At 53.1% G+C, this 27917-nt stretch overlaps 1 protein-coding gene across 2 annotated transcripts; it reads right to left on the bottom strand.

Moving 5' to 3' along the window:
- Positions 1 to 2948: 2948 nt before the first annotated feature.
- Positions 2949 to 25950, bottom strand: SCNN1A (sodium channel epithelial 1 subunit alpha). Of its 2 annotated transcripts, XM_032391044.1 has the most exons (13): positions 25829 to 25950; positions 25279 to 25638; positions 14075 to 14342; positions 13032 to 13222; positions 9543 to 9646; positions 8984 to 9147; positions 8444 to 8542; positions 8131 to 8248; positions 5329 to 5407; positions 5138 to 5195; positions 4922 to 4977; positions 4698 to 4773; positions 2949 to 4338 (listed from the first exon to the last, which is right to left on the bottom strand). In XM_032391044.1, exons 2-13 carry the CDS (start codon positions 25632 to 25634, stop codon positions 3958 to 3960), a joined length of 1950 nt encoding a protein of 649 aa, XP_032246935.1. In that variant the 5' UTR covers positions 25635 to 25638; positions 25829 to 25950; the 3' UTR covers positions 2949 to 3957. The 2 variants fall into 2 exon arrangements, with proteins under 2 accessions (XP_032246935.1, XP_032246936.1); XM_032391045.1 differs by lacking the exons at positions 25279 to 25638; positions 25829 to 25950 and adding an exon at positions 24876 to 24996.
- Between the last annotated feature and the right edge of the window lie 1967 nt (positions 25951 to 27917).

Genomic DNA, 27917 nt, shown 5'->3' on the forward strand with positions numbered 1-27917 from the left:
GGTCTGTAAAGGTTTTACTGAGACAGGACAGGTTGAGGGTCTGACCCATGACAGGTACTCAGTGTTCCTTAGTAGCTCTTCCCTTGCCCCGGAGTTCTCCACTGACATCCTGATCTCCTACTTTCTTGGGTAATTATCCCTCCAACCCAGACTCAGAGTGAACCCTCACCCTAGTTTTCTGTCCTGCCTGGGGCCCTGACACCCTCCCCCCACTCGGGTGCTCATCCACTCTACCTGGCTGGGGGCCCCAGCTGCTGATCCCAGCTATGCCCCAAAAAATCGGGGACCTGAGGCAAAGCCTCCACCAAGCCTCATTTACTAAGTGAGAGTAACATTGCCTGGCCCACCTACATGGGGAAAATGATGTCATGAGGATAAATGAGATCATACCTGTGAAAATGCTTTGGAAATTATAGATACCTCGATCACATTTTACCAGTACATTCTCAGTGCCCCTCTCCCAAATATTCTGATATATAAATCCAAATTGACCTTAGACATAATCTACCACAGCCCTCTGTTGTATAGATGAGAAACCTGAGGCCTGGAGACACACAAGGCATGTTCTCTGCACGGCCAGCTGAAGCCTCTGAGCCCCAACTTCAGGCCAAGGGCCTGTTTTGCTATTATAGACAACATTACCACTTTTCTATCTGTCCCCTTGAGTCAAACACCACACTCTGGGTATTTCAGGCCACCCCCTCTGTGCAGGATATATCCCAGATGAGTCCCACAACAAGGGTACAACGTTCACCCACATATCCTCTGGGCACAATGACTTTCAGGTCCCCCAGCCACTGAGGTTGCTAGAAATGCAGGGAGACCCAAGAGGTCTCTGTGACTTGGAATCAGAGCTTCTGGCCCCTTCTCCCCTGAATCTACCATCTGACCCCACCTCTTGGACTCCAGCCTCCCTGGCTCTCCCTGGCCTCCCCTCTTTGATCCCAAGGGCAGGGCCTCTGTAGGTGAAAATGGAGCTCAGATGCCCCCCACCCCTGGCTGACTTCACTCCATTTTCCAGCTTCTGAAAAAAGAAGGGTTTACCATATATTAAGCATTCAGTAAGTGGTAGCAATGTTAGGAGTTGCACAATGAACAGTATTCCCAATTAATAACAACTTTAATGTCCTATTTTTAATGTTACAAGGAATTTTTAATAGTCTGTGCCAACTGTCAAAGCCATTATACATAGCCTGACACAAAAAGAGAGTTTCTTTCATTGTTTAGGATAAATGTGTATTTACTTTAAATTTTGAAAAATGTGGTATTAAATTGTTCAATAAAATTCTGTCTCAAAAAGATGGTGAGAGGTGGGTGCTGGTAGGAATAGGAAAGGCTAGTCTCATGGAGGAGGTGAGAATGTGGCCATGACCCCTCCAGGGGAAGAAGAAATAATGGTGAGGGAGGGAATGGCAGAGATGGAGAAATAGGAGAGGGGTGAACTAGGGGATGACAGAATTGGCTGTTAGGGCTTGTGGAGCAACAGATGAAGAAGAAAGAGCACAGACCCCCCTCTCCCCTGCCACGTCACACACACACACACACCCCACACAGCAGCAGAGTGATGGAAAGGACACTGGACTCCAAGTCTGGGTGACTTGGGTTCTAGGCCCAGCCCTGTCATCTGACTCCATGTCTCACAGGGAGACAGGATGGGTCATAGCAGGAGATCTGGCTGGTTCTGTAAGAATTAGGAGCTTGGGCAAGTCACGTCACCTGCCAACCTCCTCAATAAGGAAAAGAAGGCAACCTAAAGCCTTTCTCCTCTGACATCCATTCTGACTCCTAACCCTGGGGTCCAAGGGTATGTATAGATAAGACATAAACAGCTCAGGGTGGAAATGCAGTGGGCCGGGAGAAACTCCAGTGTGGGCTGTTGAGGGGTGGGGGGGTGGGGAGGAGCTGATTGAGCTCGTCCACAATAGAGCCAGCTTCGTCCTGCAGCCAGAGGAGAGGGGCTGGGGACCGGAAGAAGCAAGGCCCAGAGAGCAGACAAGGACAGGCTGAACCTGAGGGCTCGGACCGAGGAGACTGTTGTGACACCACCATTTTCCCCTCATTGGTTCGAGTCTAGGAAAGGGAAGTCAGAAGTCCTCACGTCAGTTCCTGGTCACAACCTTTTCTACCTCTCTGCTCCCTTCACCGCCCCCCCCTTCCCCAAGGTTCCCGTGGCTCCTCAGGACAGGGAAGATTGTAATTGAGAGGGGTAAGACCAAGGCAGCAGGGAGGTGTCCTCGAAGATGGTGAGGAAGAGTAACTTCCAGGATCCAGGTCTGATGCTAGAGTGGAGAAAGGAACCGGCATTCCAAAAACTGGGGTTCCACTCACACATCCCTGTTTCTCCTCTAATAAAAGCAGGCGGATTCCTGCCGCTGCTCTCTGCAATGATGAGAGAATAAGAATATACCAGGCTTTGAGGTTCCAGAAGGAACTGGCCTGAGTCTCATCCTCCCCCGCACCCCGCCCCCACGAACTACTGGGCAGTTGTTGGGGAGGTAGGCAGGTGAGGGCGTTATCTTGCAACTGGGAGGAGAGTCACTCCAATTGCACTTAGCAGTTGGAGAGGTGGATGACTGATGACGGTAAGCAAAGTTGGGGAGGGAAAGGAAGTTCAAACCGTGGACGAGGGTGAGTCATCCCAAGCGCTGCCCAGTAGGTGTCCTGAGGGGAGCAGCATCACGGCTTCGCCCTCCCACCTAACGTGGTGATGGCCACCTAGCAGATGTCCAGCAATGCCCATGGCAGAGCTGGCGGTCCAGTTTGTCTCTGCCAATGCCCCTGAAGAATGGTTGCTTCCATAGTGAAGCCAAGGGCTATGGAAGTCTGGCCCCTCGCCCCACCCTGGGACCTCTGAGGAGCTTGGGCAGTGACCCAGGGACTTGCATCCACTCCCTACCCCCTTGATGGTGCCCCCGTACAGCTCTCCAGACATTCCTTATGCAGCAAACATTTATTGAGCACCTGCCTACTTGCTCCAAGAGGGACACTGGGCTAGACTCTGAGGATACATAAATGAACAAGATTCCATCCCTGACCACAAGGAGCTCACAGTCTAGTTGGGGAGGCAGACACAAAGGAACAAGAAAGCATAAGCCAACATCAACTCTCCAACAGATGTTATGCCGTGCTATGGGAGTCCAGGGGAGAGGGAAGTGATCAATTCTGGGGAAGACAAGAAGGAGCAGAACTCTTCACAGAAGTAGTGGTGCCAGGATAGGGTTCTAAGGGATGCATAGGAATTCTCCAGATGGTGTGGAAGGCTTCCAGGCTGAGGAAAGAACTCGGGCCAATATGCAGAGGTATGAAGGACTCAGAGGCATTGGGGTATGGCTCTGTTGGGGCACAGGGTAGATGAGGCTGGAAGAGTCTTGGGGCCAACTAGGCATGGCCAAGCCTTTACTACATCGGTCTGCTCCAGCCCCTGCCCTGGGAAGGAGAATTGCCCAAGAACTAACAAAGGGGGCTTTTGGGTGGGGTTCCCCACTCAAGTTCAAGAAGAGGAGCAAACATGTCACTGGAAAGCAGCGTGGCCAGGCCCGGGGTTGGCTTCAGTCATCTCTGGGTAGGAAGTGTGCATGCCTTTGTGTGCCCTTGTTTTTGTTTCCGGTCGCCAGTGGTTTCCTAGGAAGGTTCCTTGTCGAAGCTCCAAGTTTGGCCTGGCTGATCCAAGGGAAAAGTGGACTTGTTTGCGCTCGGGTAGGGAAATCAGCATCTTCTAGAGGCAGGACCAGAGGGGACAGGGCAGAAGACAGGGCAATTCCAGGCAGGTTCCTTGGCCCCTGTTCACTGGGCAATTTCTGTAGCCCCTTGTCCATCCTGCTTCCCTCCCCCACACCAAAGGCAGTTGGGCAGTTCTGAGAGGAAGTCCCCAAACTTTCTCTCATCCTGCCAAGCCTGGTCCCCTCCCACCAGGGGAAGCGCCTGCCTTGGGTGGAGGGGGGACATGCTCCTTCCCTCTCAGGGCTCCTCCAGAGTATAGGCAGAGTAGTCAGTCCGCACCAAGCTGGACGGAGAAGGGCAGGGGCCCAGAGTGGCATAGGCAGGCGGAGGGGCTGTCAAGGCTGGGGAAGTGGCAGGGCCTGGTGGGGGTGGGGAGGGGGATGTGGAGCGGGGGCAGTAATGGGAGGGGAGGGAGGAAGCCGGAGTGGAGGCCACCTCCTGGGCACCCCTGCCCCCTCGGCCCGGAGACCAGTATCGGCTTCGGAACCTCCGGAGCAGCATGAGGAACGTGATGACCAGGAGGTCAAAGATGAGCTCGGCCATCTCTACCACAGACAGCACCGAGGAGCCGAACCACAGGCTCCACTGGCTGCCCAGGTTGGACAGGAGGGTGACTGTCTGTAAGGGAAAAGGGCACACTGATCACTAGGGCAGAGGTGGAAGAAGAGCCCCATCCCTCCTTCCACGAGGCCCTCACCCACCCCTTTCGGCCTCTTGGTGGTCCCCTGGACCCCTTCCTTCTGTCCCAGTCATACCCATCTGGCACACCCTCCCCTCTCACCATGCCCAGAGACTTCATCCCCCAGCCAAGCTCCCCTTCTTCCAACCTTCTCAACCTCACCCTTGCCCTCCCATCCTTTCCTTTTCCCCTCCCTTCAAGGCCCAGACCCCTGTGGCCCCACAGAGGCACCCCTTGTTTTCCCTGACAGCCATCCGCTAAGACCTCCAAGAGAATCGCCGGCTCAATAAGGACATACCGTGACAGAGGGAGACTCAGAATTGGTTTTGTATTTCAGCTCCTTGAAGAAGATGTTGAGTTTGGCAACCCCATTTCTTTGGAGTTGAGGAGAGGGTAGGAAGAAATGGCAATGGATTAACTTCTCAGACCCTCACAAACACCCTCCCCCAATCACGTCCTCTTCCTAGATTGGTTTTCCCTCCCAGGGACTCCTCTCCACAGCCAGATCAGGGTAGGACTGACCTTTTGTTGTTGATGGTATAATTGTTCTGTCGGGATAGCATCTGGAAGACCCAGTCCTGAAAAAGAATGGGGGTGTCAATGGGGTCACCCCATACTCTTCAGGCTTATAGGGTTGGATGTGGCATCAAACACATCCATATACATACCCAGAGAAGACCACAGTGTTACACACACACACACACACACATCCCCTATCCCTCCCCTTCCCCACTTTACCTGGGATGTCACTGAGGGCCATCGTGAATAACCGGCAGAGAGCTCGTAGCCGGTCACACTGGGGATGGAGAAAGGAACTCAGTGATTGAGGTGAGGTTTTCCCGCTCAAAGGCTTAGCCAAGTACCCTGGACTCTCCCCAGCCAAGTGGCCAGCGATCCAACCTGTGCCCCCAGGGGACGGAGACACTCACCTGCATGGCTTCCGGCACTTGGTGAAACAGCCCAGGCGGTCCGAGGAAAAGGCATCCTGAAGCTTATAGTAACAGTAACCTGTGGGTGCAGAGAGGTGCCCATTTTCCTGGGGCACCTCCACCTTCTCCACCCCAGACCCAAGAGGTCTCCCAAGATAGGAGCGTACCCACATTACAAGTAGCGTTACAGGGATGCCTCCTGAGTGGTAGCACGAGAAAGTGTTTAAGAAATTAGGCTAAGTCAGGAAAATTTAAAAACAAACAAACAAACAAACAAACCAAAAAACAACCCAGGACACATCTATGTAAAGATGAGTAGGATATGGACAAAAATCTAAAATCAAAAAGAAAACTGGGAACAACTGTGTAAAAAATATGAGCTTAAACCACAATGAGATGCCACTTCACACCCACCAGGGTGGCCATTAAAAAAATAAATAAGTATCGGGGAGGATGTGAAGAAACTAGAACCTTCCTACATTGCTGCTGGGAACGTGAAATGGTGCAGCTGCTTTGGAAAAGAGTCTGGCAGTTCCTCAAAATGTCGAACACGGAGTTACGAGATGACCCAGAAACGCCACTCCTAGGTATATACCCAAGAGAACTGAAACATAGGTTCACACACAAAGAGAAACAGGAAATAGAAACAACCCAAGTGTCCGTCAACTGATGAACGGGTAAAAACACGAGGCAGAGCTGTACAATGGAATATTATTCAGCCCTGAAAAGGAACCAAGTACCAATAGATGCCACAAGGTGGATGACCCTTGAAAATGCTATGCTAAATACAAGAAGCCAGTCACAAAGGACCACATAGCACAGGATTCCATTCACATGAAATGTCCAGAATAGGCAAATCTGTAGAGACGGAAAGTAGATTAGCGGTTCCCAGGGCTGCAGGTGCAGGACATGGGGAGCTCAGAGAGTGCTAATGGGTAAAAAGTTTCTTTTGGGAGTGGTGGAAATGTTCTAAAGTTGACTGTGGCTGCCACACAGCTCCGTGATTATACTGAAAACTAAAACTATACTAAAATCAAATTGTGCACTTTAAATGGGTGAATTACCTGGGACAGAAATGATCTCAATAAAGTTGTGACCTAAAAAGGTGGGGGATGAGTCTATGGATCCCCCTTCTCCCCTATTTGCCAAGTTCTAAGTAAGGTTATTGTGTCATTCTTGCTACTTTGTTGCCCGTTCTGGAAGTCCTCCATTTCTGACCCAAATCACTTCGTCTGCAAGGACTAGGGGGGTCTGGAACGGCAAAGCATGGGGGGCAGCTGGGCCCTTTCCTCTGGGGAGTCAGGAGTCCTTAGGAAACAGCAGACCATGTCCCCCAGTTCCTCTCCCCCATCCTCCTGGCTTCTCAGCAATCAGCATTATTATTTTTCTCTCACAGATCCTCAAGCTCACAGCCATTTAGAAATCATTGGGGGCAGCGAGGAGCAGTGGGCGGGGAGTCCCTGCTCTGCACATGGGAGGGGGGACATCACATCACATCTTCCCCCTGGGCCTCCGCCTGCTCATCTGAGAAAGGAGCCGGTGATGCCAGATGGCCCCGGAGTTTCCCTCCAGCTCTGGTGCACTCTGACCTAAGGCAGGAGAGATGAGAACAGGAGGCCGGGACTACCAAGTACAGGGCAGGGGAGAGATCCGTGGGGAGCACCCCCAGGGAAGGGAGGAGGCAGAAAGATCCACAGGGACAGAACCAAGAGAGGGGTCTGCCCCGTCCCCTTACATGTGTGGAGGCTCATCTCCTCCAGCAATGGCCACCAGCAGGAGGAGAGCTGGGCCCAGGGGAGCCCGGGGAGGAGGACCTCGGGAGGACCGGTCAGGTGCGCCAGGATTGCCAGTCCTCTATTTTCTAGTTTCTTTTTGGGATTTTCTTTCCCTCTTAGGTTCCTAGAACAGAGCTTCCATGCAGCATAACTCAGCTATAGTTATAGAAAGGAACAGGGATTTGTCTATTCCTAAACCAGGATAAAAAGGAGATTTCAGTGCTCTCCAAACTTTTTTGATTATGCCCTCCTGTAGGTAAAAAATTCTTAACTTCGGGTGCCTGGATGGCACCCCTCTGACACTTGGTTTCAGCTCAGGTGGTGATCTCAGAGTTGGGAGATCGAGCCCTGTGTCAGGCTCTGCACTCAGCGCAAAGTCTGCTTGGGTTCCTCTCTCCTGCCCCTTCTGCACCTCCCCACCCCCCCATGTGCTCTCTCTCCCCCCAAAATAAATAAATCTTTTTTAAAAAATCTTAAATAAGTAACTCTGTATGTATTGATTTATAAATTCCATACTTGCTACTACAGAACTGATCCATTAGGTACATTATAAAACATATATAGAATGGAAGATGTTAGGGAATTGGACAGATACATGTAACTTCTAGTATTTTCTTCCGCACCCAGTGAGCGGTCTTGTGCCTTGCCCAGCACCTGGCAAGTGAGACGGGGAAGCTACAGGCAGGGTGTGCACTAGAACCTCAGCAGGCAGAGCGTGGAGCGAGCGAGGAAGACTTTCCTCACGTGCTTTCCCTTCCTTACGCTGTGAGTCATTTTTAAATGGGGCGATTCTCTATAAACACACAGAAGCCAAAACACAGAGAGAGAAGCTGGGAGGGAGGAACAGGGATAGAGGAGAGAGGAAGAGTGAGAAGAAACTGAGAGGTGAGTCTAAGGGCTGGAACACAGGAGAGAGAGAGAGAGAGAGAGAATTAGCGTCACAGAGGGACCCAGAGGGGAGCACGTGCTTCCGCTCCAAGAAAGCCCTGGGGCCCCGGGGCAGACCAGGGGCTCCCTGTGGTCTCACCCCAGGAATTATGCTTCCTGTAGTCACAGAACTCCGCATTCTTGGGCAGCGGATAGAAGATGTAGGCACAGCCACACTCCTTGATCATGTTCTCCTGGAAGCAGGAGCGGATACACACCTGGAGGAGACAGGGGTGGCGGGAAAGGGGGTTCAGGCCTGCCCTCCCCCCACACAGCCCCAGAAGGGAAGGACAAACCATTCTCTGCACCCCTCTTTCCACCTGTAACTCACACACACATACACCCCTCCAACTTTCGACGGACCAACAGGGCAGGCCTGGGAGATGGTTGCCATAGAAACAGGCTGGTCTCACCTGCTGTGTGTACTTGGAAAGATAAAGGTTCTCCACAGGGACATCGCTGCCATTCTTGGTACAGTCACCATAGTTGCCCCCAAGTCTGTCCAGGGCTTCCTGCGCACCCACAAACACAATGAAGTCAGAGGTCAGAGGTCAGAGGTCAGAGCAAGTGGCCCAGGCCCCTTCCTGAATTCTCTGTCTTCCCTCAGTCCAGAGGGTTTATATCTCCTACCCTGCCAGCCTCTCTGGTCTGTCTCGCCATTTCAAAACATGCCCCCAGGGGCCCCCAATGCCCATCCCAGTGCTACTTGCAAGGACAGAGCGCCCTGGGAACCCTAGGCACGTCCTGAACCCTTCTCAGCACTCCCACCCATGGTCCCTCCTCAGGTCCCTACTTCTCCAGCCCCTCGCTCCTGATTCTGCTCCTGAAGACCTCCACCCGCCTCAGACCCACCCCACATGAACTCCCTCTCCGGTCTTCTGGCTGTCGAGTCACCTCTCCTGCCCTCTCCAACCTGCGGCTCTCCTCCCAGGCCTCCCAGGCAGCGCCCTTGCCTTCCTCATGCTGATGGAGGTCTCCACGCCAGGCCGCAAGTTAAAGCCGCCGTCATCCATGAAGGCAGGCTCATCCTGCCCGTGCACCATTACCCTGGCCCCAGTCACCGTGGACAGCAGCGGGATGAAGTCATTCTGCTCTGTGCGCAGCGTCAGGGACAGGCCTGGGGGTGCAGAGGGAGCAGAGTGGGGGAGGTCTTGGAGAAGTGGTAGGGGACGGAAACCCCCTCTCCCACCTGCCCAGTCTCTAATGCTCCAGGGGAGGGGAAGGCCAGGAAGACTCACGTAGGGATTTGGCAACCCCTGAGCTGGATTCGGGGGTGGGCAGGCAGAACTGGGACAGGATTCCTATCACACCTGGAATCGAGTCTGTGGTGCCCATGGGGGACAAAGAACAGAGAAGACTCCTTCCAGGATAGAGATAGGCACGCTGTGGGGAGGCCCAGCGGCACACAGCATCTCTTAAGACGTGAGCACGAGGTGGGTAAAGGCGGGTGAGCAGGGCCATGGGAAGCCCTGAGGCAGAGGCCAGGGATGGTGGGAATGAGAAGTGGCTCACCATTTTTGATCCCAGGCATGGAAGACATCCAGAGGTTAGAGTTGTTCTTGCCATTGAAAGTGTAGCAGTTCCCATATATCGGGTGGTGAAAGTGAGAGTAATTCCTGTCCAGGAGAGAGAGAAAGTAGGATCAGAAAGGAAAGTGTAGGGGGTCAGAGAGAGCAGGACTTCCAGTGACCTTTGTTTCCTGACCACCTACTATGTGCCAACACACCCTGGGAGCTTTACCCACGCTCCCTAAGCCACTCCAACCAATAGCCTGGGAGAGCATCACCCCCACATCACAGAAGAGGAAGCCAGGGCTCAGAGAGGTCAAGAAGCTGCCCAAGGTCACACAAACAGTGATGACAAACTTGGAACTCAAAACAGGTCCTCTACCTTCTAGCCCAGTCTCTTCCCTCCAGGCCACCTGACCTCACTGGCCTTGTGAGCGCTCTTGTGTCACTGTGTTGCATTATGAAGACTTTAGCAGTTTCCCTAGCTTGTCACATGTCTAAACCTTAGTTCCCCCTTTGGACTGTGATCTCCTTGAGGACAGGGGTCACACCTCACTCATCTCTGTATCATCTCTGGGTTAACTGCATGGTTCCTGGCATAGAGACGACAGAGGAGATGGCTAATAAATAGTGGTTGAACGAATGAAGTGGAGAACTGGGAGGGAACAGAGTTAGAGGAGACAGTGAGACCAGTGGTGGAACATGGAGCTGGAGGTCAGATCCCAGGGCAGGAATGAGCAGGGTTCTGCTGGGATGGCCCTGAGCAAGTCATTTTCTCTAAGCTTATCCTCCTCATCTATCAAGTAAGGAGACTGGAACTAGATGATCTGGACTATTCCTTTGGCCTTAAAGAACAAAAGCCCAGAGATGTGGAACACGGGTGCCCGTCCTGGGAAGTGCTAGGGAGGATGGAAGAAGAGGCTCCGGAAGTGAACAGAGGCCAGTCCTGAAGGGCCTGGGAGCCCTGCTCAGGGGAGAGAGGGCACAGACAGGTCTGACAGACAGTGCTGGGGTGCCTGAGCATGGCTCAGTCAGTTGAGCATCCAACTCAGCTATAGTTGGATAACTGATTTTGGCTCAGGTGGTGATCTCATGGGTCATGGGATCGAGCCCCGTTGTCAGGCTCCCTGCTCAGTGGGGAGTCTGCTTGCAGATTCTCTCCTCCTCTCCTTCTGCCCCTCCCCCTCAAACAGATAAATAAATCTTTTTTGTTGTTATTGTTGTTGTTAAAGATTTTATTTATTTATTTATTTATTTGACAGAGAGAGACACAGCAAGAGAGGGAACACAAGCAGGGGGAGTGAGAGAGGGAGAAGCAGGCTTCCCGTGGAGCAGGGAGCCCGATGCGAGGCTCAATCCCAGGACCCTGAGATCATGACCTGAGCCGAAGGCAGACGCTTCACCGACTGAGCCACCCAACCCAATAAATAAATCTTTTTTAAAAAGGTAGAGGGGGCGCCTGGGTGGCTCAGTCGGTTAAGCGTCTGCCTTCGGCTCAGGTCATGATCTCAAGGTCCTGAGATCGAGAGGTGTGACAGGCTCCCTGCTCAGTGGGGAGCCTGCATCTCCCTCCCCCTCTGCTTCCCCCCCCCCGGACCCCTCATTCATGCTCGCTCTCTCTCTCTCTCTCAAGTAAATGAGTAAAATCTTTAAAAAAATAAATAAAATTAAAAAGAATGAAGTGCTGTTACAACATGGACGGGCCTTGAAAACACTGTGCTGAGTGAAAAAAGCCAGAGACAAAAGGCCACATAGAATATGATTCTATGCATATGAAATGCCCACGATAGGCAATCCATAGAGACAGAAAGTAGATTCCTGCTTTCCAGGGCCTGGAGGAGGGGAGGGAATGGGGAGAGTGACTGTTAGTAGGTGCAGGGTTTCTTTTCAGGGTGAGGAAAATGTTCTTAAATTAGATAGTACTTGCACAATTCTGTGACTATACTAAAAATCACTGAATGGTATACATTTAAAGGATGAATTTTATGGTGTGTTGTATCTCGATCAAGCTGGCATTAAAGAAAAGATTATGGAGAGAAGGAGAAAGCCATGATAAGGGGCTTCAATTCGATTCCGGAGGCCATGAGAGACAGTGGAGGATTTTAAGCAGGACTAACTGGAAGAGCTACAGAATAAAGAGAGGATTTGGAGTCAGAAAGACAATGGGAGGTGAGGGGATTATGATAAGCTGGGTGAGAAATGATGAGGCTCTGAGCTAAGGAAGTGACCTAACCGTCAAGACTGAGATGAACTCTGGACTTGCCGCTGATGGGGAGGTAAGCACGGGGCTGGCACAGTGAGAGGACCATTGGGAAGGTGACATTTAGGTGGCAGGTGTAAGCCTCCCAGCAGGTAGCACCTGTCTTCCAACAAACATGAGGACGAGAAACAGGAACAGAATCTTGCACTGGCCAGAGTGTGTGTGCCAGGTGAGGGTGGGGGCAGAAGCAGGTGACATGAGAAGCAGTGCATTGCAGCAACATGAGAAGGAAGGGCCCCTCAGCACCCTTCCTCAGCCTGGCAGAGACAGCGAGATGGCACCTGAAAACGTGAAGATCAAGCAGCAGCAGGAGGAGGGGAAGGCGGGAGTAGGAGAGGCCAGAGGCTGCCACCTGCCATGACCTCTTTGCAAGGACATAATGACAAGTTCTGGCAGAGGGAATGCCTGGCGGGCAGTGCAGGGGAGTGGGAAGGATCCTTAGCTAGGGCTGGCCTGGCGGCCTAGGGCAAGCCACATTCACCTGTTGGAGTTCAAGAGCAATGAGACCCATTTCTCCCTGCGGTTTACAAAATGCCCTCACATTTATCTCATGAACTTGGAGATGGGTATAATCAACATCCTCATCGCTTGAAAAAAAAGTGCCAAAAGGCCAAAGATTATATTATTTTTCCCATTCGGTATATCCCAAATTCCTAAAACAGTGACTGGCACACAGCCCAGATAGTAAACAGTATTTGTTGGATGAACACTGAATGGATCTCATTTCCCACCCCCCACCCCCCATTTTACAAAGAAACGGGCTCTGCAGAGTGATGTGAAATGCCTAGAGTCACCTGGCTGGGAAGTTACAGAGCCACAGCAGGGACCCAGGTTCGCTCCCTCATTCAATCCATGCTATTTCCACCAAACCATTACTGTCCACCTTCTCCAAGAAGATGACCTCCCAGGCACTCTTAAGTTTGGGGCTAGTGACAAAGAGGCCTTAGAAAGATGGAGAAGCATACTTCCAGCCATTGGAGTCTCAGAGCCAGGGCTCAACTCCAGCCTTCCCAGGGCATCCATATTCAGCTGTCTGACTCACACCCAGCCCCGCAGGCAGCGAGAGCGGCAGAAGCCCTGCAGGATAATCCACGGGACAGAGGTGTGGACCTGAGGCGCTTCCCTCTCCTCCCTGCACCTGAGCATTTCCTGGGCGCTGCCCACATGAGCCTCAGATGGGCCTCGGGGAAGGAGACCCTGTGGGGAGCAGGGAGCCAGGCAGGAGGGACTCACGCCTGATTGCAGGGGGCCTGGTTGAAGCGGCAGGCGAAGATGAAGTTGTCCAGCATGTCCTCCCCCGGGGACGGAGAAGTGTCCCCCAGGCGCGAGAGAATGTTGATGTAGTGGAAGCGGTACCACTCCCTCACTGCATCCACCCCTGACGAGTAAGTCTGGTAAAAGCAGTCCGATTTGTTCTGGTTGCACTAGACACAGAGACCACAGGGTGTCAGAGGGCCAGCAGCAGGGTCCAGGCTGCAGGGGAGGCTGAGGTCAAAGGATGAGTGGTCTGGGGTCCCGAGGACTGCTAGACAGGGGTGGGGAGCCAGGAGTGGGGAAGAACAGAAGGCAGACAGAAGCTGAAGCCCGGAGGACAGTGGACCAGGAAACCATGGGCTTAAGGGAGTGGTTGGCCAAGGAGACCGGGAGCTGTGCACACCTTGTGGGTCATTTATACAGTCTCCGCGAGAGGGTGGAGCAAGCATTCGTCTCCCCATTTTACTGTTGGGAAGACCGAGGAATCAAGAGGTTTGCCCTAGCAACTGCGCCAGGACGAGAACCCAGGTCTCCTGGCTGTATGGTCCACTGTCCCCAAACGGGGTCTCTCTTCCTTCCTGTGTTACTCTCCCACTTCCGCTTATTCTCCATTTTATTTTTTATTAAAACACTTTTTTTAAATCTTTTTCCTGTCTCCTTATTCTCTCTTAGGCCCGCAGAGTCCCAGTTCCCTACTGATGGGTCCCAACTGAGTCCCACCAGTGGGGCCTGACGATTCAGAAAGGTGCTTTTTCCACAACGGATTTGACTTCCGGCCGCTGGAACGCTCCCAACGGAGGCCGGGGCGAGGAGACCCCACAAGCCGGCAGAGAGATGATAGTTATTCAATTAATGTATTTTGCCAGCGGGCCGGCGAGGTCCCGCCTCCCGTCGCTAGGCAACAGAGGCGGGGTCCGGAAAGGCAGCCCAGTCCAGGGCGCCGGCGGAACCCGGGGGCCGGGGCGCCGGGGCGGGGCGGGGCCTCCGGGGGCGGGGCGGGGCCTCCGGGGGCGGGGCCTTACCAGCTGGAAGCCGATCTTCCAGTCCTTCCAGTTCACTTGGGGGTTGTTGTCCCGCACAATGGAGGCGGTGCTGCGGGCTGCGCGGGCCCGGGAGGGCGGGGCCGGGACCGCCAGGCGCTGCAGGGGGTGCGGCCAGGTCTCCCAGAGGTCGCGGCGACCGCGGGGGTGGGCCCCCAGGGTGTTGGAGGAGTTGTATTTGTACAGGTCGTAGAGCGTCTGCTCTGTGATGCGGTCCAGCTCCTCCAGCTCCTCTTTAATTTGCGTGTACCTAGAAGGGGCGATGGGAGGAGGGTCGGACTGGGGGACGGCCTCGCGCGAGTGCCTGGCCCCTGCGGGCCTCAGTTTCCTCGTCCGAAACCGGTGAGGTCGGTTCATCAAGGAGAAGCCTGCGGGGAATAGCTCTGGTGGCTCCAGGGCTCTCTCGGAGGACGGGGGACGTGGGGGTGTAGACAAGGTGTTCCGCGGGGGCAGTGGAGGCGACCGTGAGCCCCTGCGGTGACGGCATTTATTACGGCCTGTTTATCAGAAGGGAGAGGCGGGAGGCGCCTGGCTGTGGGGCGCTCTCCTCCCACTCGCCCTGGCCGCGATGGGAACCCGGAACTCGTCTGCCCTTTGCCGAAGCGGGAGAGGGTGTGGCCTCGTCCTGCGCCCACACGCTCGCTCGGACCGCGCTGTGCGGGTCGGGGCCTTTGGGCCCGTCTGCCACCCGGCACCTTCTAAATTAGGGGTGCTTAACTGCACTTCTAGAATCTCCCCAGGAACTTTAAAAGTACAGATGCCGCACACGGCCCCTCCCATCAAAGACTCAGTTTTAATGAGTGATGGGTGGGGCCCAACACCAGAAGTTAAACACTGTCCAGTATAAATCATCACATTCCTTCTCAGTACAGGCCCTATTACCATCTCCATCATGAAAGTCCATAGTAGCAGTGCCTTAGGGCTAGAATCTACCAAAACAAAATACACACAACCTAGAACTAATAAATTCAACAAGGTTGTAGGATACAAAACCAATGTACAAAAATTAATTGTATTTCTACATATTAGCAACAAAAAGATGGAAAAATGAAATCACAAAACAAAACCATATTAAATAACATAAACAACATCAAATACCAGGAATAAATTTAATGAAAGATAGGCAAGAGCTCTATCCTGAAAATCATGCCGAGAGAACTCAAAGGCCAAAACAAATGGAGAATTACATGAGTTCATGGGTCAGAAACTCTGTATAGTTAAGGTGTCTCCCAAATTGGTCTTGAGGTTCAGCACAATCCCTAACAACATTTCAGCAGACATTCTGAAGAAACGGACAGGCTGATTCTAAGGCGTATGTGGAAATGGAAAGAATGTAGAGTGGCCCAAACAATTTTGTTTTTAAGTTTATTTATTTATTTTTAAGTAATCTCTACACCCAACATGGGGCTCGAACTCAGAACCCTGAACTCAAGAGTCACACACTCTTCTGAGCCAGCCAGGCACCCCTCAGACAATTTTGGAAAAGAGCGAAGTTGGAGTACTTTATCTGACTTCAAACTTATAGGGAAGCCACAGTTAGCAAAACAATGTAGTGCTTATGTAAGGACAGACCAAACTCACATGTATACGGTCAACCGAGTTTTGACCAAAACACCAATTCAATTCAATGGGGGAAATAATTTTTTCAAACAGATGGTGCTGGAACAGCTGTATGCTGTATTGAGAAGAAAAAAAAAGGAAACTCAAACTCTACCTCAGTTTATACACAAAAATTAAGTCAGGTTGGATCACAGACCTAAACATAAAATTCAGAACCAGAAATATTCTAGAAGGAAACATCGGAGATACCTTCATGACCTTGAGGTAGGCAAACGTTTTTCGGAAAAAAAACATCTAAGGAAGCAACTGATGAATCACTAAACTCTACCTCTGAAACTAATAATACATGACATGTTAATTAATTGAATTTAAATAAAATAAAATAAAAAATACCTTAGGAAGAATTTATCCTGCAATATAAAGACCTCTTACAAATCAGCAATAAAGAGGCAAATTGTTTTTAAATGAACCCAAAACAAAACAAAAATAATAAAGTAAAAATGCACCAAAACATATACAGTCACTAAACACATGAAAAGTGTTCAACATAATTAGTCCTCAGGGAAATGCAAATTAAAGCCATAATGATTGATTCACTATGGTATACACCTGAAACTGAGAAAATATTGTTCGTCAACTATACTTCAACAAAAAATACAAATTTTAAGAAAGGCAAACTTCTAAAAAAAAAAAGGAGGAGGAGGAGGTACCATTTAACATCCATTAGGAAGGCTAAACCTAGTGCCTGGGTGGCTCAGTCAGTTAATCATCTGACTCTTGATTTCAGCTCAGGTCTTGCTCTCAGGTCCTGAGTTAAAGCCCTGCATTGGGCTCCACACCCAGCGTGGAGCCTACTTAAAAAAAAAAAAAAAGCCTAAACCTAAGGTATAATTGGGCGCCTAAAAGACTGACAATGTCAAATGCTGGTGGGAATGGAGAGCAGCTGGAGTTGCAGCTGGTGGGAGTCTAAAATGGCACAGTCGAGGGCCGTTTGGTAGCCCTCGACTACCAAAGTTAAACACACATCTACCTGATGACTCAGCAATTTCACTTCCGGATATTTTACCAGATTCCACTCCTAGCTATTTATTCAAGCACAATGAAAACATAAAGACTTGTATGTGAATGTTCATAGCAGTTTTATTCATAATAGCCAAAAAGCTTGAAAACAACCCAAATGTCCATCAATACCACTCAGCAATAAAAGGAGGCTGATACAGGCAAAAAGAATGGGAGAATTTCAGAAACATTAAGGTCAGTAAAATCAGTAAGTTGAGCCAGACACACGCAAAAAAACCCAAAGTCACATTGTGTCAAACTAATTGATGGTGATAGAAGTCAGAGAATGACCATGGGAGAGGGAGAGGAATGGACTTCAGATGGCCACCAGGTAATGGAAATGTTCAGGATCTTGATTGTCAAACCTCAGTGAGGACTTAAGATTTGTGCATGTTATTGTATATCAATTATACCTCAATTATTTTTTATTTATTTTATTTATTTGAGAGAGAGAGTAGGTGAGAGAGAGAGAGAGAAGGAGCAGGAGGAGGGGCAGAGGGAGAGGGAGAAGCAGACTCCCTGCTGAGCAGGGAGCCCACCGTGGGACTTGATCCGAGGACTCTGGGATCATGACCTGAGCCCAAGGCAGACGCTGACCCGACTGAGCCACCCACGCGCCCAATTATACCTCAATTAAAGAAAAAGTCAATGGAGCGCCTGGGTGGCTGAGTCATTAAGCGGCTGCCTTCAGCTCAGGTCATGATCCCAGGGTCCTGGGATTGAACCCCGCATCGGGCTCTCTGTTCAGTGGGGAGCCTGCTTCTCCCTCTCCCTCTGCCTGCTGCTTCCCCTGCTTGTGCTCTCTCACTCTCTGTCAAATAAATAAATAAAATACTTAAATAAATAAATAAATAAATAATAAAAAAATAAAGAAAAAGTCAAGGGGCGGTGAAATTGAGCCCTGCATCGGGCTCCTCGCTAGGCATGGAGCCTGCTTAAGATTCTCTCTCTTCCTCTTCCTCTGCCCCTCCCCTCACTCACACTTTCTCTTTCTGTCTCTAAAAAAAAGTAATAATAAGAGGAAGGAAGGAAGGAAGGGAGGAAGGGAGGGAGGGAAGGAGGGAGGGAGGGAAGGGGAAAGGAAGGGAAGGGAAGGGAAGGGAAAAAGTCAAAAACCTGTGTGTCAGGGGCACCGCCAGAGATCCGGGTTTCGTGGGAAAGGGTGGGGCCCAAACAAGATTGTTTTACAAGAACCCCAGGGGCCCTAACCAGTCTCTAGGCCATATCCTCACTACCTCCTCCACTTGGCTCGGTTTCTCTCTCCTTCATAAAGTCTAGCTGGCTGGGCCCCAGGCATCAACTCCAGCTGCCCCTCCTCTCCTCAGAAAATGTAGCTCAGGTCAGAGGTGTGTGTTTGACACTCCCAGAGACTTGCTTGTGATTGGTAATTATAAACGATGGCAGAAATGGCTAATCTTTATTGAGCACTTACTCTGAGCCAGGCACTGTGGTATTAGAATGGACATTGCTGAATTACACTGAAGAGTACATTAAATAAACTATTGGCCATGTCAGCTAATACTATTGTCATTCCTTTTTACAGGTGAAAAACCTGAGGGAGGTGGCTTGTTCAAGGTCACCCAGCCAGGAACCGGGTCAGAAAGCGCTCTATCCACCACACTGTCCTCCTCTCTGTCCCTGCCGGCTCTGGCTAGTTGAGGAGGTTGGCAAGCTGCCCCAGAAGGAGCACCGGAGCCAGAATTGACCAGATGTGGGTCCTGGTGTTCCGGCCACACACTTCAGCAGGGTAATGTTGGTAAGTAATTCAACCTTTCGGAATCCAGCCTCAGTTTCCCCACCTGTAAAATGGGCATAGCACTAGATCTGCATATGACGTGAAGCTCTCAGGGAGTTAAGAAAACATTCAGTGACACAAAATAAAGAAGCCACTGAATATCAGGAAGACACGGGCAGGAGCCTGAAGCCCGGGAAACGCAACCGTCTTTCTCCTGGTCACATAGGAAGAATCCAGGTCCCCCAACCTTGGCTGGAGTTATTTTCACATAGGCCACCACATCTCTGGCTGAGCATTCCCTTTCCACATCCCCATAAGCTGTCTCAAGTTCCTCTGTGCCCCTCTTCTGCCTTGTACACCCCCCTCACCCTCATCATCGACTCAGAGTGGTCTATCACCTTCTCTAGCCACATTGCTCCTCCCCACGGAGCCCCAGGCTGTCCCTATGCCAGTTCTCCCCTCAGCCCACCCCCCCAGTCAGCTCCTTCCTGCCCCTTCCAGAGAGGCCTCTGATGAGACCCCACCCTCCACCCCCAGAAGAGGCCAGGCTCCATACAAAACACTCCCTCTTCAAGGTCTTCTCTCCTTTTTTGGGGGGGAGAGACGCATTCCCATATCACCCCTTCAGAAAACAAATCTCCCTCCCCTTCAGCTGACACCTAGAACCAAGAGAAGTGACACTGAGTAAAACCCACTAATGACATCAGATCTTATCCTGCAAGCAGGAGGGTGCTGGCAAGAGGAGAGCAGGGCAGGGGAGGGAGTTAAGAATGCAAACATGGGGCTTTAGCAAGACAGTCCAGCCTTCGAACCTTGACCTCCTACCCAGTCACCGCTCCCCCATCTGCTCTGCCGGACAGCCCTACACTGGAGGGTGGGCACACCCTCACAGAATTCAGTCAGGCAGGCATTACTATCTCCCTTTGACAGCTGAGGAAACTGAGGACCATCCATCACCTGGGCAGCTTCTCCAGGGCCACTCAGCAAGGAAGTCCCAGAGCCAAGATTTGAGCCCAGGCTCTGGCCGACTTCATGGTCCCTGCTTTTCCCACTACTTCTGCCTCTGGGCTCAGAAGCACTTGAGAATGGGCAGCAAAACCTCCTTTCCCTGCAGCTGGCCATCTCCCCTCTGGTCCCTCTTCTCCTGCCCAGGGCAGACTAGCAGAAGCAGGGAGACTGAGGGACTTAGGGGCTGAGACCCCGGCCGCCTTCCGGTGTGCATCTCCTCCCTCCCCCTTGCCCCTCGATGGCCTCCTCACACAGGAGAGCCCTTCTCACTGGACATTGGATTTGCCCAGACCTTTGTCCCACCCCCCAGGAGGACCCTCAGAGAGCATTCTCAGCCAGCACTAGGCAGGATGGGCACTGGAAACTCACCAGCTTCCTCTCTAGCCAGTGTGCATCTGGGGACCTACTCCCCTCCCTTCCTCCTCCAGGGACCACCTAGAAACTTTGACTTCCCTTTCTTTGGCCCCTTCCTCAGCCCCATTCTTCTCCACATCTCAGCGCTTCCAATCTGCCTCCCAGGGGAACCCTTCAAGACACACACACACACACACACACACACACGGCCTCTGGGAGCTCAGCCTTCACCACGCTGTGTTCATGGGCAGGTGCCCTGGAGCAGCCCCTCAGCTGTGAGCAACTCCTGAAGACAGAGTCAGCCCCTCTAGAGTCAGTTCTGAGCTCTCAGATTGCATGTTCAATTCAGTTCTGGCCGCAACATTTTAAGAGCAATAGATGTTCACAAACTAATGCTTGTTCGGAGGAGGGACAGCCTGGGGGGTGAAAGCTCTAGAAACCATTTCATCCAAGGAACTAAGGAACTAAGTTCTAACAGGCTCTGCAGGCGGATGTCTGAGCCTTGCCCACTGTTTAGATGGTTTGCCTTGGAGCAGCTTATCCTCTGTGCCTCTGCTTCACCACCTGTAAAATGGGACTAAATGTGGCATCCGGTTGTTACGGGAAGTAAATGAGAGTTAATACATGAAAAGTCCCGAGAAAAACACCCAGCAGAGGAGGCACTGTGCAGCTCCTGCTATTGTCTTATTATCGCTACTGTTGGTGGGGAAGAGCAGGCCACGGAGACATGGGGGCACTGCCTGCCTCTTACCCACCATGTAACTCTACGGGCTTAAAAAAGTAGAGCCTAAGAGCAGATTCCAATGCTGGCCCCTCCGCCTAACAGCCGGGCGACCTTTGCAAAGCCTGTAGGGTCTCAGAGCCTCGGTTTCCCATCTGACTCGGGGGAGGAATCTCCTTCCTTATCTAACAAGCTCAGGAGGAGGATCAGCATTGATCGTGGATTTTGCAAGCTGCATGGCCGGTGCTGCTGTCCGAGTCAGTGGGTGAAGAAGGAGAAGGTGTCTACGGTTCCTTCCAAGAGACAGAACCAGGAAGAGACGCTAGACGTTTTAAAGAGGCCAACTGCAGCTCTATCTAAGGAAGACGTTTGGTTCTTTTTGAAGAACCAAACGAAGGCTCCATGCCCATCCTGGAGCCCAACACGGGGCTTGATCCCAGGACCCCGAGATCGTGACCTGAGCCGAAGGCAGACGCTCAACCAGCTGAGCCACCCAGGTGCCCCTAAGGAAGAATTTTCTAAGGACAGCTGCTACAGAAGTGGGGAGGGTCCTGAAACGAGAAGGAGCCCAGCCCTGGGGGCCAAGGAGGGCAGTTCTAAGAGTCTGGGCTCTCGACCCTGCCAAGCCTGCCACCTTGCAGGGTTAGGACTAGAAGGCCCAACTCAGAGCCCTCCCTCCCCACAGCGTCTCTCTTTGGGGAGTTGCCCCTCTCCTCATCCCACCCCTGTGCCGTGCCTCTGCTTGTCCATCTTGGGAAAGGGTTCCATGACCTCTTTTGTTGTCTGAGAATCTCAAGCTCTTCCTTAGGTCCAGCCTCAGTCCCTCCCGGGACGAGACGAAAAATACGTTCTCCGGCTCTGTTTTCCCTCGATGTGGATATGACTGGCTCTCTCTCTTGGGTCAAAAAAGCCCTTTGTTTGACCAGAAAGAAAGGGACTGCGCTGGCTGACGCTTCCCACTGGATTCTTAGTGCTTCCTTGCTTAGTATGGAAGGTCTTCAGCCCTTGCCCCCTCGCCCAGAAATGACAAAGCCGCCCAGGACCGCTCCGCCTCTGCTGGCCGTGGGCATCCTGCTGCGTCCCTGCTCTGACTTTGCCTCATTCCTGTTATCTCACCAGCTCTTCTGTCCTGTCCACTGGTCTCCGCCTCCTCCCTGCTGCTTGCCTGTAGGAATCACTCGTCGGGCCCATCTCCTATACCTGGCCCTGACCAGCAGCCATGAGTCACGCTTGGGTCACCGCCCAGCCAGCTGCATTAACCTGTCCACCCACCCCTGCCTCTCTCCTGGAACAGGAGCCAAGTGCCCTGGATCCCTCTCTCCTGCTGAGTATTCCTGATGAGTACCCCTCATCTTTTTTTTTAAGATTTTATTTATTTATTTGAAATGGGGGGGGACAAAGGCAGAGGGAGAAGCAGGCTCCCCACTGAGCAAGGAGCCTGATGTGGGGCTCGATCCCAAGACCCCGGAATCATGACCTGAGCCAAAGACAGATGCTTAACCGACTGAGCCGCCCAGGCGCCCCGAGTACCCCTCATCTTATTCCTCCTCTTCCCCATGGGCCCCCACCAGCAGCCCAAAACCCTGTGGTGCTTCACCCAGCCCCTCCTTAAAGTGCAGAGGGAGAAAGAGCTTTGAAATCAAACACACTTGGTTTGTGACTCAGCTGTAACCTGAGATGCACTGGCTGCTAGGTGGGGTGGGTGGGGGTGGCAGGGTGATTATTCACCTGTGTGAACTTGGCCAGGTTACTTAACCTCTCTGGGCCTCGATATCCTCATATATAACACAGGACTAATACTAGTACTTACTTCAGAAGTCTTTTGTGAGAATTAAATAATTTCATATAAAATGTAAACTTATATCTGGCACATTAAGTACTATAGAAGTGTTAGCTATTATTTTTTTTTAAGATTTTATTTATTTATTTGAGAGAGAAAGAGCTCACAAGCAGGGGGAGGGGCAAAGAGGGAGGGAGAAGCAGGCTCCCCGCCCAGGCAGGGAGCCCAATGCGAGCAGGAAGCCCCACGCGGGGCTCGATCCCAGGACCCTGAGATCATGACCTGAGCCGAAGGCAGACGCCCAACCAACTGAGCCACCCAGGTGCCCTGAAGAGTTAGCTATCATTGTTGTTATTTATTATTTGCTGTGTGACCTTGCTCAAATTATTTCACCTCCATTTCCAAATGGAAATAATAATAATTTCTTAACCATGGACTTGCCAAGATTAAGTGAGATAGTGCTTATAAAGCACCCAGCACGGGGGCGCCTGGGGGGCTCAGTCGGTTAAGTGTCTGCTTTTGGCTCAGGTCATGCTCCCAGGGTTCTGGGATGGAGCCCCACGTAGGCACAGGGCTCCCTGCTGGGCGGGGAGCCTGCTTCTCCCTCCCTCTTTGCCCCTCCCCCTGCTTGTGAGCTCTTTCTATTGTGTCCTAAGGTGTGTCACAGACCAATCCCAAGACCTCTCCCTCTCCTCACCTCTCATGCTGTCTCTCGATATCTCGGTCTCTCTCTCAAATTAAAAAACAAAACAAAACTCTAAAACATGAAAAAAAGAAAAAAATAAATAAAGCACCCAGTGCAGGGATGAGCATGTAGCAAGTGTTCAACATTGTTCCCCATGCTCGGGGGCCTTCCCTGGCTCCCCTCCCATCCTGGGTGCACTCTCTCTGCTAAGCCCTGTGGCCACCAGTTGCCTGGTGAGAGAGGCACGGAATCTCACGGAGGAGAGATTCTTTCTGTGCAGACACCTGCTTCCCAGCCTGCCGCTCTGGTCTGGCTCCTGGGGCTTTTTCCTGGCCTGCCCATGACCTGGCCCCTGCAGAACCTTAGGTAATTTGCAGGCCTCAACAGATGGAGCCCGGTCCTCTCCATCTCCCACCTGTGTCTTCCAGGCACAAATATTTATGAAGAACCTACTACCCAGCCTGTTGTCCCTCCCACCTGCCTGCCTTCCCAACTCCCTGCTGGCTCAGAGCGGTCCAGGGTCCCACCTCTCCACCATGGCCCAAGGGGGTGAAGGGGAGTAAGTGGGGGAAAGATCAGGGCAGGGAAGCAGCAGAGGGTCAAGAAGAAGGGGAGCAAAAGCCCATGGGCACCAAGGAAGAAAAATGAGGCTGAGCAGGGGTGGGAGGAGGGGAAGGAGAGCCAGGAAATGAGATGTAAACATCTGACTACAGACTTCATCTACTCCATGTCCCGCACCTGGGGTATTAAGAGGAGGCAGGGGTTTGTGATCAGAGAGAGGGTCAGAGAGTAAGTCACAGCTCGGTCACTATCTCGGTGACCTTGTGACTTGTCTGTCTTTGCCTCGGTTTCCTCCAATGTTAACTAGGGGTAATAACAGTCCCTGCTTTGGGGGGCTGCCGGGGGAGCTGGGGTGCTGCAGAGTACTTAGCAGTGGGGGGTGCACGAAGCAGCTTCTCAGGAAATGCACCCTTCACCGTGAGGGCATAGGGAGGCCAATCCGTGAAATAGACGGCAGTGTTTTCTCTGTGGCACAGGACGTCCCAACCCTTAATTGGTCTGTGACACACCTTAGGACACAATAGAATGCATGGGGGGCCTCCACCCCTAGTAGGTGACCAATCTCCATCAGCCGTGATCGCACACACACTCATGCAGTCACACCCGCAGGCACTCATAAATCTTACACTCCCTGAAGGCAGAGACTATGACTCTCACAGTCTTTATTAGACTGATCACACTGTCCTGCTGTTCTGGTTTTTGGGGTTTTTTGTGGTTTGTTTTTTTTTTTTTTTTTTTTGTCCTGCTTTTATTTGTGCTGCCTGTCTCTTCCGTCTTACTCTATCTTCCGGTCCCCAGAACCTAGAGAAGTGCCTGGCCTTCGGTGAAGATTGAATGAATGAATGAATGAATGATCCCATTTGCAGGGGGCCTAGCACTGTGTGGGGCATGCTCCAGGTGCCCTAAAGGTGCTGCGCAACCCAGTGAATGAATACAAATAAAAGGCATATATAAACACCCAGCCCCGACCTCCTTTCTTCTCCATGGTTACCATCCCCTCCGGCTTCCAGAAAAGCTGGCAGAGTAGTGATGAAACCCAAAACTGCAGGACACACCCAAAGTCAGGCACCTGGCAGGTGAGCCGTACAGCCCGGCAGGGGTCACCGCTGGACCGGGGGCTGCTTTCTGTCCTGTCCTGGTCTCCTCTAGCTCTATCCCCAGCCTCAGGGCTCTGGGCCCGCTTCGCTGCCACCCCCCACCTTGCTTTCCCGGAAACAAACTCCCCCTTCTACGCCAAGACCAACAGACCGGGGCCCAGCCCCTGCCCGCTCCCACCCACCACCCACCACCCACCACCCGCAGCACCAGCCACGGCTTCACCTCTCCATCACATTCTTCTCTCCAGGTGGAGGAGGCCTTGTTCTTCGCCCTCCTCTTGCTCCGGGAAGGGATGGGAAGGATCTCTACCCGGCCCTTTGGAGTTATCCGCATCTCACCTCATCAGCACTCCCTCCCACTCGCGGACTTAGAAGGCAAGTGAAGAGCGGGGCGCTGTCGCTCCCACAACCGCACCGTGAATAAGCCGCGGGCGCTCGGACGGCCCCGCGGGTCAGAGCCGCCAGCCCATCAAGTCGGGGAGTCCCTCTCCTGCCCCAAGGGCGGTCTACCTGGGCGCAGGAGTACCACCTGCTACCGCTGGGTCTGCGGGTCGGCCTCTGGCCCCTGTGAACCCCCCCTTCCCGGCGCCCGGGACGCGGCGGAGGGATCCGAGGGCTGGACTGACCTGTAGGGATTGAGGTTGCAGATGGTGACGGCGGGGAAGACGAGCTTGTCGGAGTTGAGGTTGATGTTGAGGCTGACGGGGTAGCTGAAGTACTCCCCGAAGAGCTGGCCGAACTGCCAGTACATCATGCCGAAGGCGCAGAGCCACAGCACGGCCCAGAAGGCCGTCTTCATGCGGTTGTGCTGGGAGCACACCAGGCGGATGGCGCCATGGATGGTGGTGGTGGTGCAGAAGGACTGGAAGAGGTCTCGGTAGGAGCGGTAGAACTCGATCAGGGCCTCCTCCTCCTCCGTGGGCTGCGGGGGCGCCGCGGGTTCGGGGCCCAGCCCCTGCTCCTCCCGCTGCTCTCCTTTCATGAGCCTGGGCGGGGGGGGGGGGGGGGTCATGGAGGGCCGGGGGTCATTGCCGAGTTCTGGGCCCTCGTGCCTCCCCCATCATCACCTTGACCCAGAGTGAGGCTGCTCCTGGCCAGGCCCACATCCCGCCCTGAGCCCCCTCTTCTCCGCCCCTCCCTCCCTCCCTCCACCTTCCCAGGCAGGAGCCGGCTGACCTGCGGGAGTCCGGGCCAGAAGAACTGCGGCTGGGCTTCCCTGGGAAGCTACCCTTCGGGATTCTGTCCCTGCACCTCCCTTTCTGTCTCCTCAGCTGTCAGTCCGCCCTATCTTTAGTCCCTCCTGTAGGACTTCTGTGTCCCAGTGCTGGCTCGCTCGCTCTCTCTTCTTTCTGCTTCTCTTTGGGTCTCTTTCTCAGCTCTCTTCTTCCTTGCCTGTCTCCTGTCTGTGTGCCAGGCTCTCTGGTCCTGCCTCTCTTCCTCTTCCTCCCCGCCTTGCCCCTCTCAGTCCTGGTGGGCTCTCTGCTGTGTCTCTGGCCCTGGCCTTGGGCCGTGTCCCGACTCCCTCTCTGTCCCAGGGACTGAAGGCCTCCAGGAGGTCTGAACCGCCTCCTACTCCCAGCTCCCGGGTTGTGGCTGGACTGGGACTGGTTCCTTTCCAGTTGAATCTGGCAGGCGATCCTCTCCTCCCCCTCACCTGACAGGTGCAGGGGAGCCCGCCCGCCAGGCTGGGATGGAAGCGACAGAAGCCTCATTAGCATCTCAATTAAAGGTGAGCAGGGCAGGGGGGAGGGGCAAAGGAGGAGTCTGAGCTGAGAGTTCTCCAAAGGGAGGAGAGCTCTGAAGGCAGGTGCCCAGGGAGTCCTGGGACTGGAGGGAAGGTGAGATCCCCCCCCACACTAGTAACAGTGGGGGGCTGACAGACAAGGAGACCAGAGACAGATTGACAGGGGAGGGCCGGAGATCATGGACTAGGACAGGAATCCTGAACACCAAGCCAGGAGGGCAAAACAAAGAAAACAAACCAACCAGGATGAGGGGGACTAAAGCAGGGGAGACTAGGAGAACAGGGAAGGCAGAAAAAGGGAGATCCATGGAGGAGGACAGGATGGATGCCTGGGAGGGAGGACAGAGTTGGAGGAGAAGGAGAGAGATGAGGCTGAAGGCGAGAGAGCCAGCCCTGAAGGGACTCTCCCCTCCCTGGCAGGAGATCAAGGGGAAGAAGCCCCAAGTGGGCTTCCAGGAGCTAAGTCCCCTCCCTGGGGACTCCTTCCAAAGGCACCCCTGGATCAGCCTCACCCCCAGGTCTTGTAGAAGAAGAAGGGGTATCTGCAAGGTTCCTCCCTGCTCAATAAAGTGGGAACACCTCCTGGACCCACTGGGCCCTGGAGCACAGAGTGCCCCTCTGCCTCTCCCTCCATCATCTTCCCTCCTGACTCCTCACTACCACCCCCTACCTTGTCCAGGCCAGGGAGGGGCCCAGGTGAAGCTGAAGGTTGGGCGGGGCCCTGGGACATTCTGTTCTTTTTTACACCATTGGCTGCCAGGCCAGGAATGTGTAATGTCCCCTGTTGTGGTCACGGGGTTGCAGGAATGTGGTCACCGAGAGGCAGCACCGAGAGGGGCCAGGCAGGGCACCTGGGCACAGACCTGAAGCCCAGGGCACATTAGGGACAGCAGGCACTGAGGGGACAGGGAGGGATGTGGGCAGCACTGGGTGTCAGGGAGGAAGCGGGTGGGCATGGCCCCAGTCTGCACCAGCCCTGGAAGGAAGGAAAAGCTCACTGGTCAGGGCTGTGTTTTTCCTCCAGAATCTCTGCTCCAAACTTAATCCAGCAAGAGGATAAAGAGTGAAGTGGAAGCAGTGAGCACACAGAGAGGGTAGGGGCAGGGAGAGGGCTCAGAGAGAGAGCCAGGGGAGGCACGGAGTCACAACCACACAGCCCAGGCCCTGAGCCTGACGGCAGGTCTGCCCCGGTGGACCCCCACCGGACCCCCACGGGACCCCCACTGGAGGCAGCCCAGAGCACGTTCCCTGGCTTCTCCCGCCTCCCGGAGGAGCAGACCTGGGATGTGTAGACACAGGCCCCGCCTGAGCACTGATGGAGTCGCGTGGAAGAGGACAGGCATGCAACCTAAGATAAGGACTCTCGGTGGCAGAGATAAGAGCGAAGTGCTGAGGGAGCCCCAGGGGGGCAGGGAGAGGCACTCACCCTGCGGAGACTCAGGAAGACTTCCTGGAGGAGGTAACGTCTCTGCTGCATCTTGGGGAACACGGAGGAGTGTACCAGGCAAATGAGAGGGAAGT

This window comes from Phoca vitulina, unplaced genomic scaffold (genome assembly GCF_004348235.1).
Source record: "Phoca vitulina isolate PV1807 unplaced genomic scaffold, GSC_HSeal_1.0 scaffold59, whole genome shotgun sequence".
Taxonomy (NCBI): Eukaryota; Metazoa; Chordata; class Mammalia; order Carnivora; family Phocidae; genus Phoca; species Phoca vitulina.

Excerpts from the sequence above, each read along its gene's own strand:
- SCNN1A (XM_032391044.1), bottom strand. The coding sequence starts at position 25,634 with ATGAAAGGAGAGCAGCGGGAGGAGCAGGGGCTGGGCCCCGAACCCGCG. Across the intron at positions 13,223-14,074 it reads GGAAGATCGGCTTCCAGCTG|TGCAACCAGAACAAATCGGA; the intron begins GTAAGGCCCCGC and ends CTCTGTGTCTAG. Across the intron at positions 4,774-4,921 it reads TATACCATCAACAACAAAAG|AAATGGGGTTGCCAAACTCA; the intron begins GTCAGTCCTACC and ends TCAACTCCAAAG.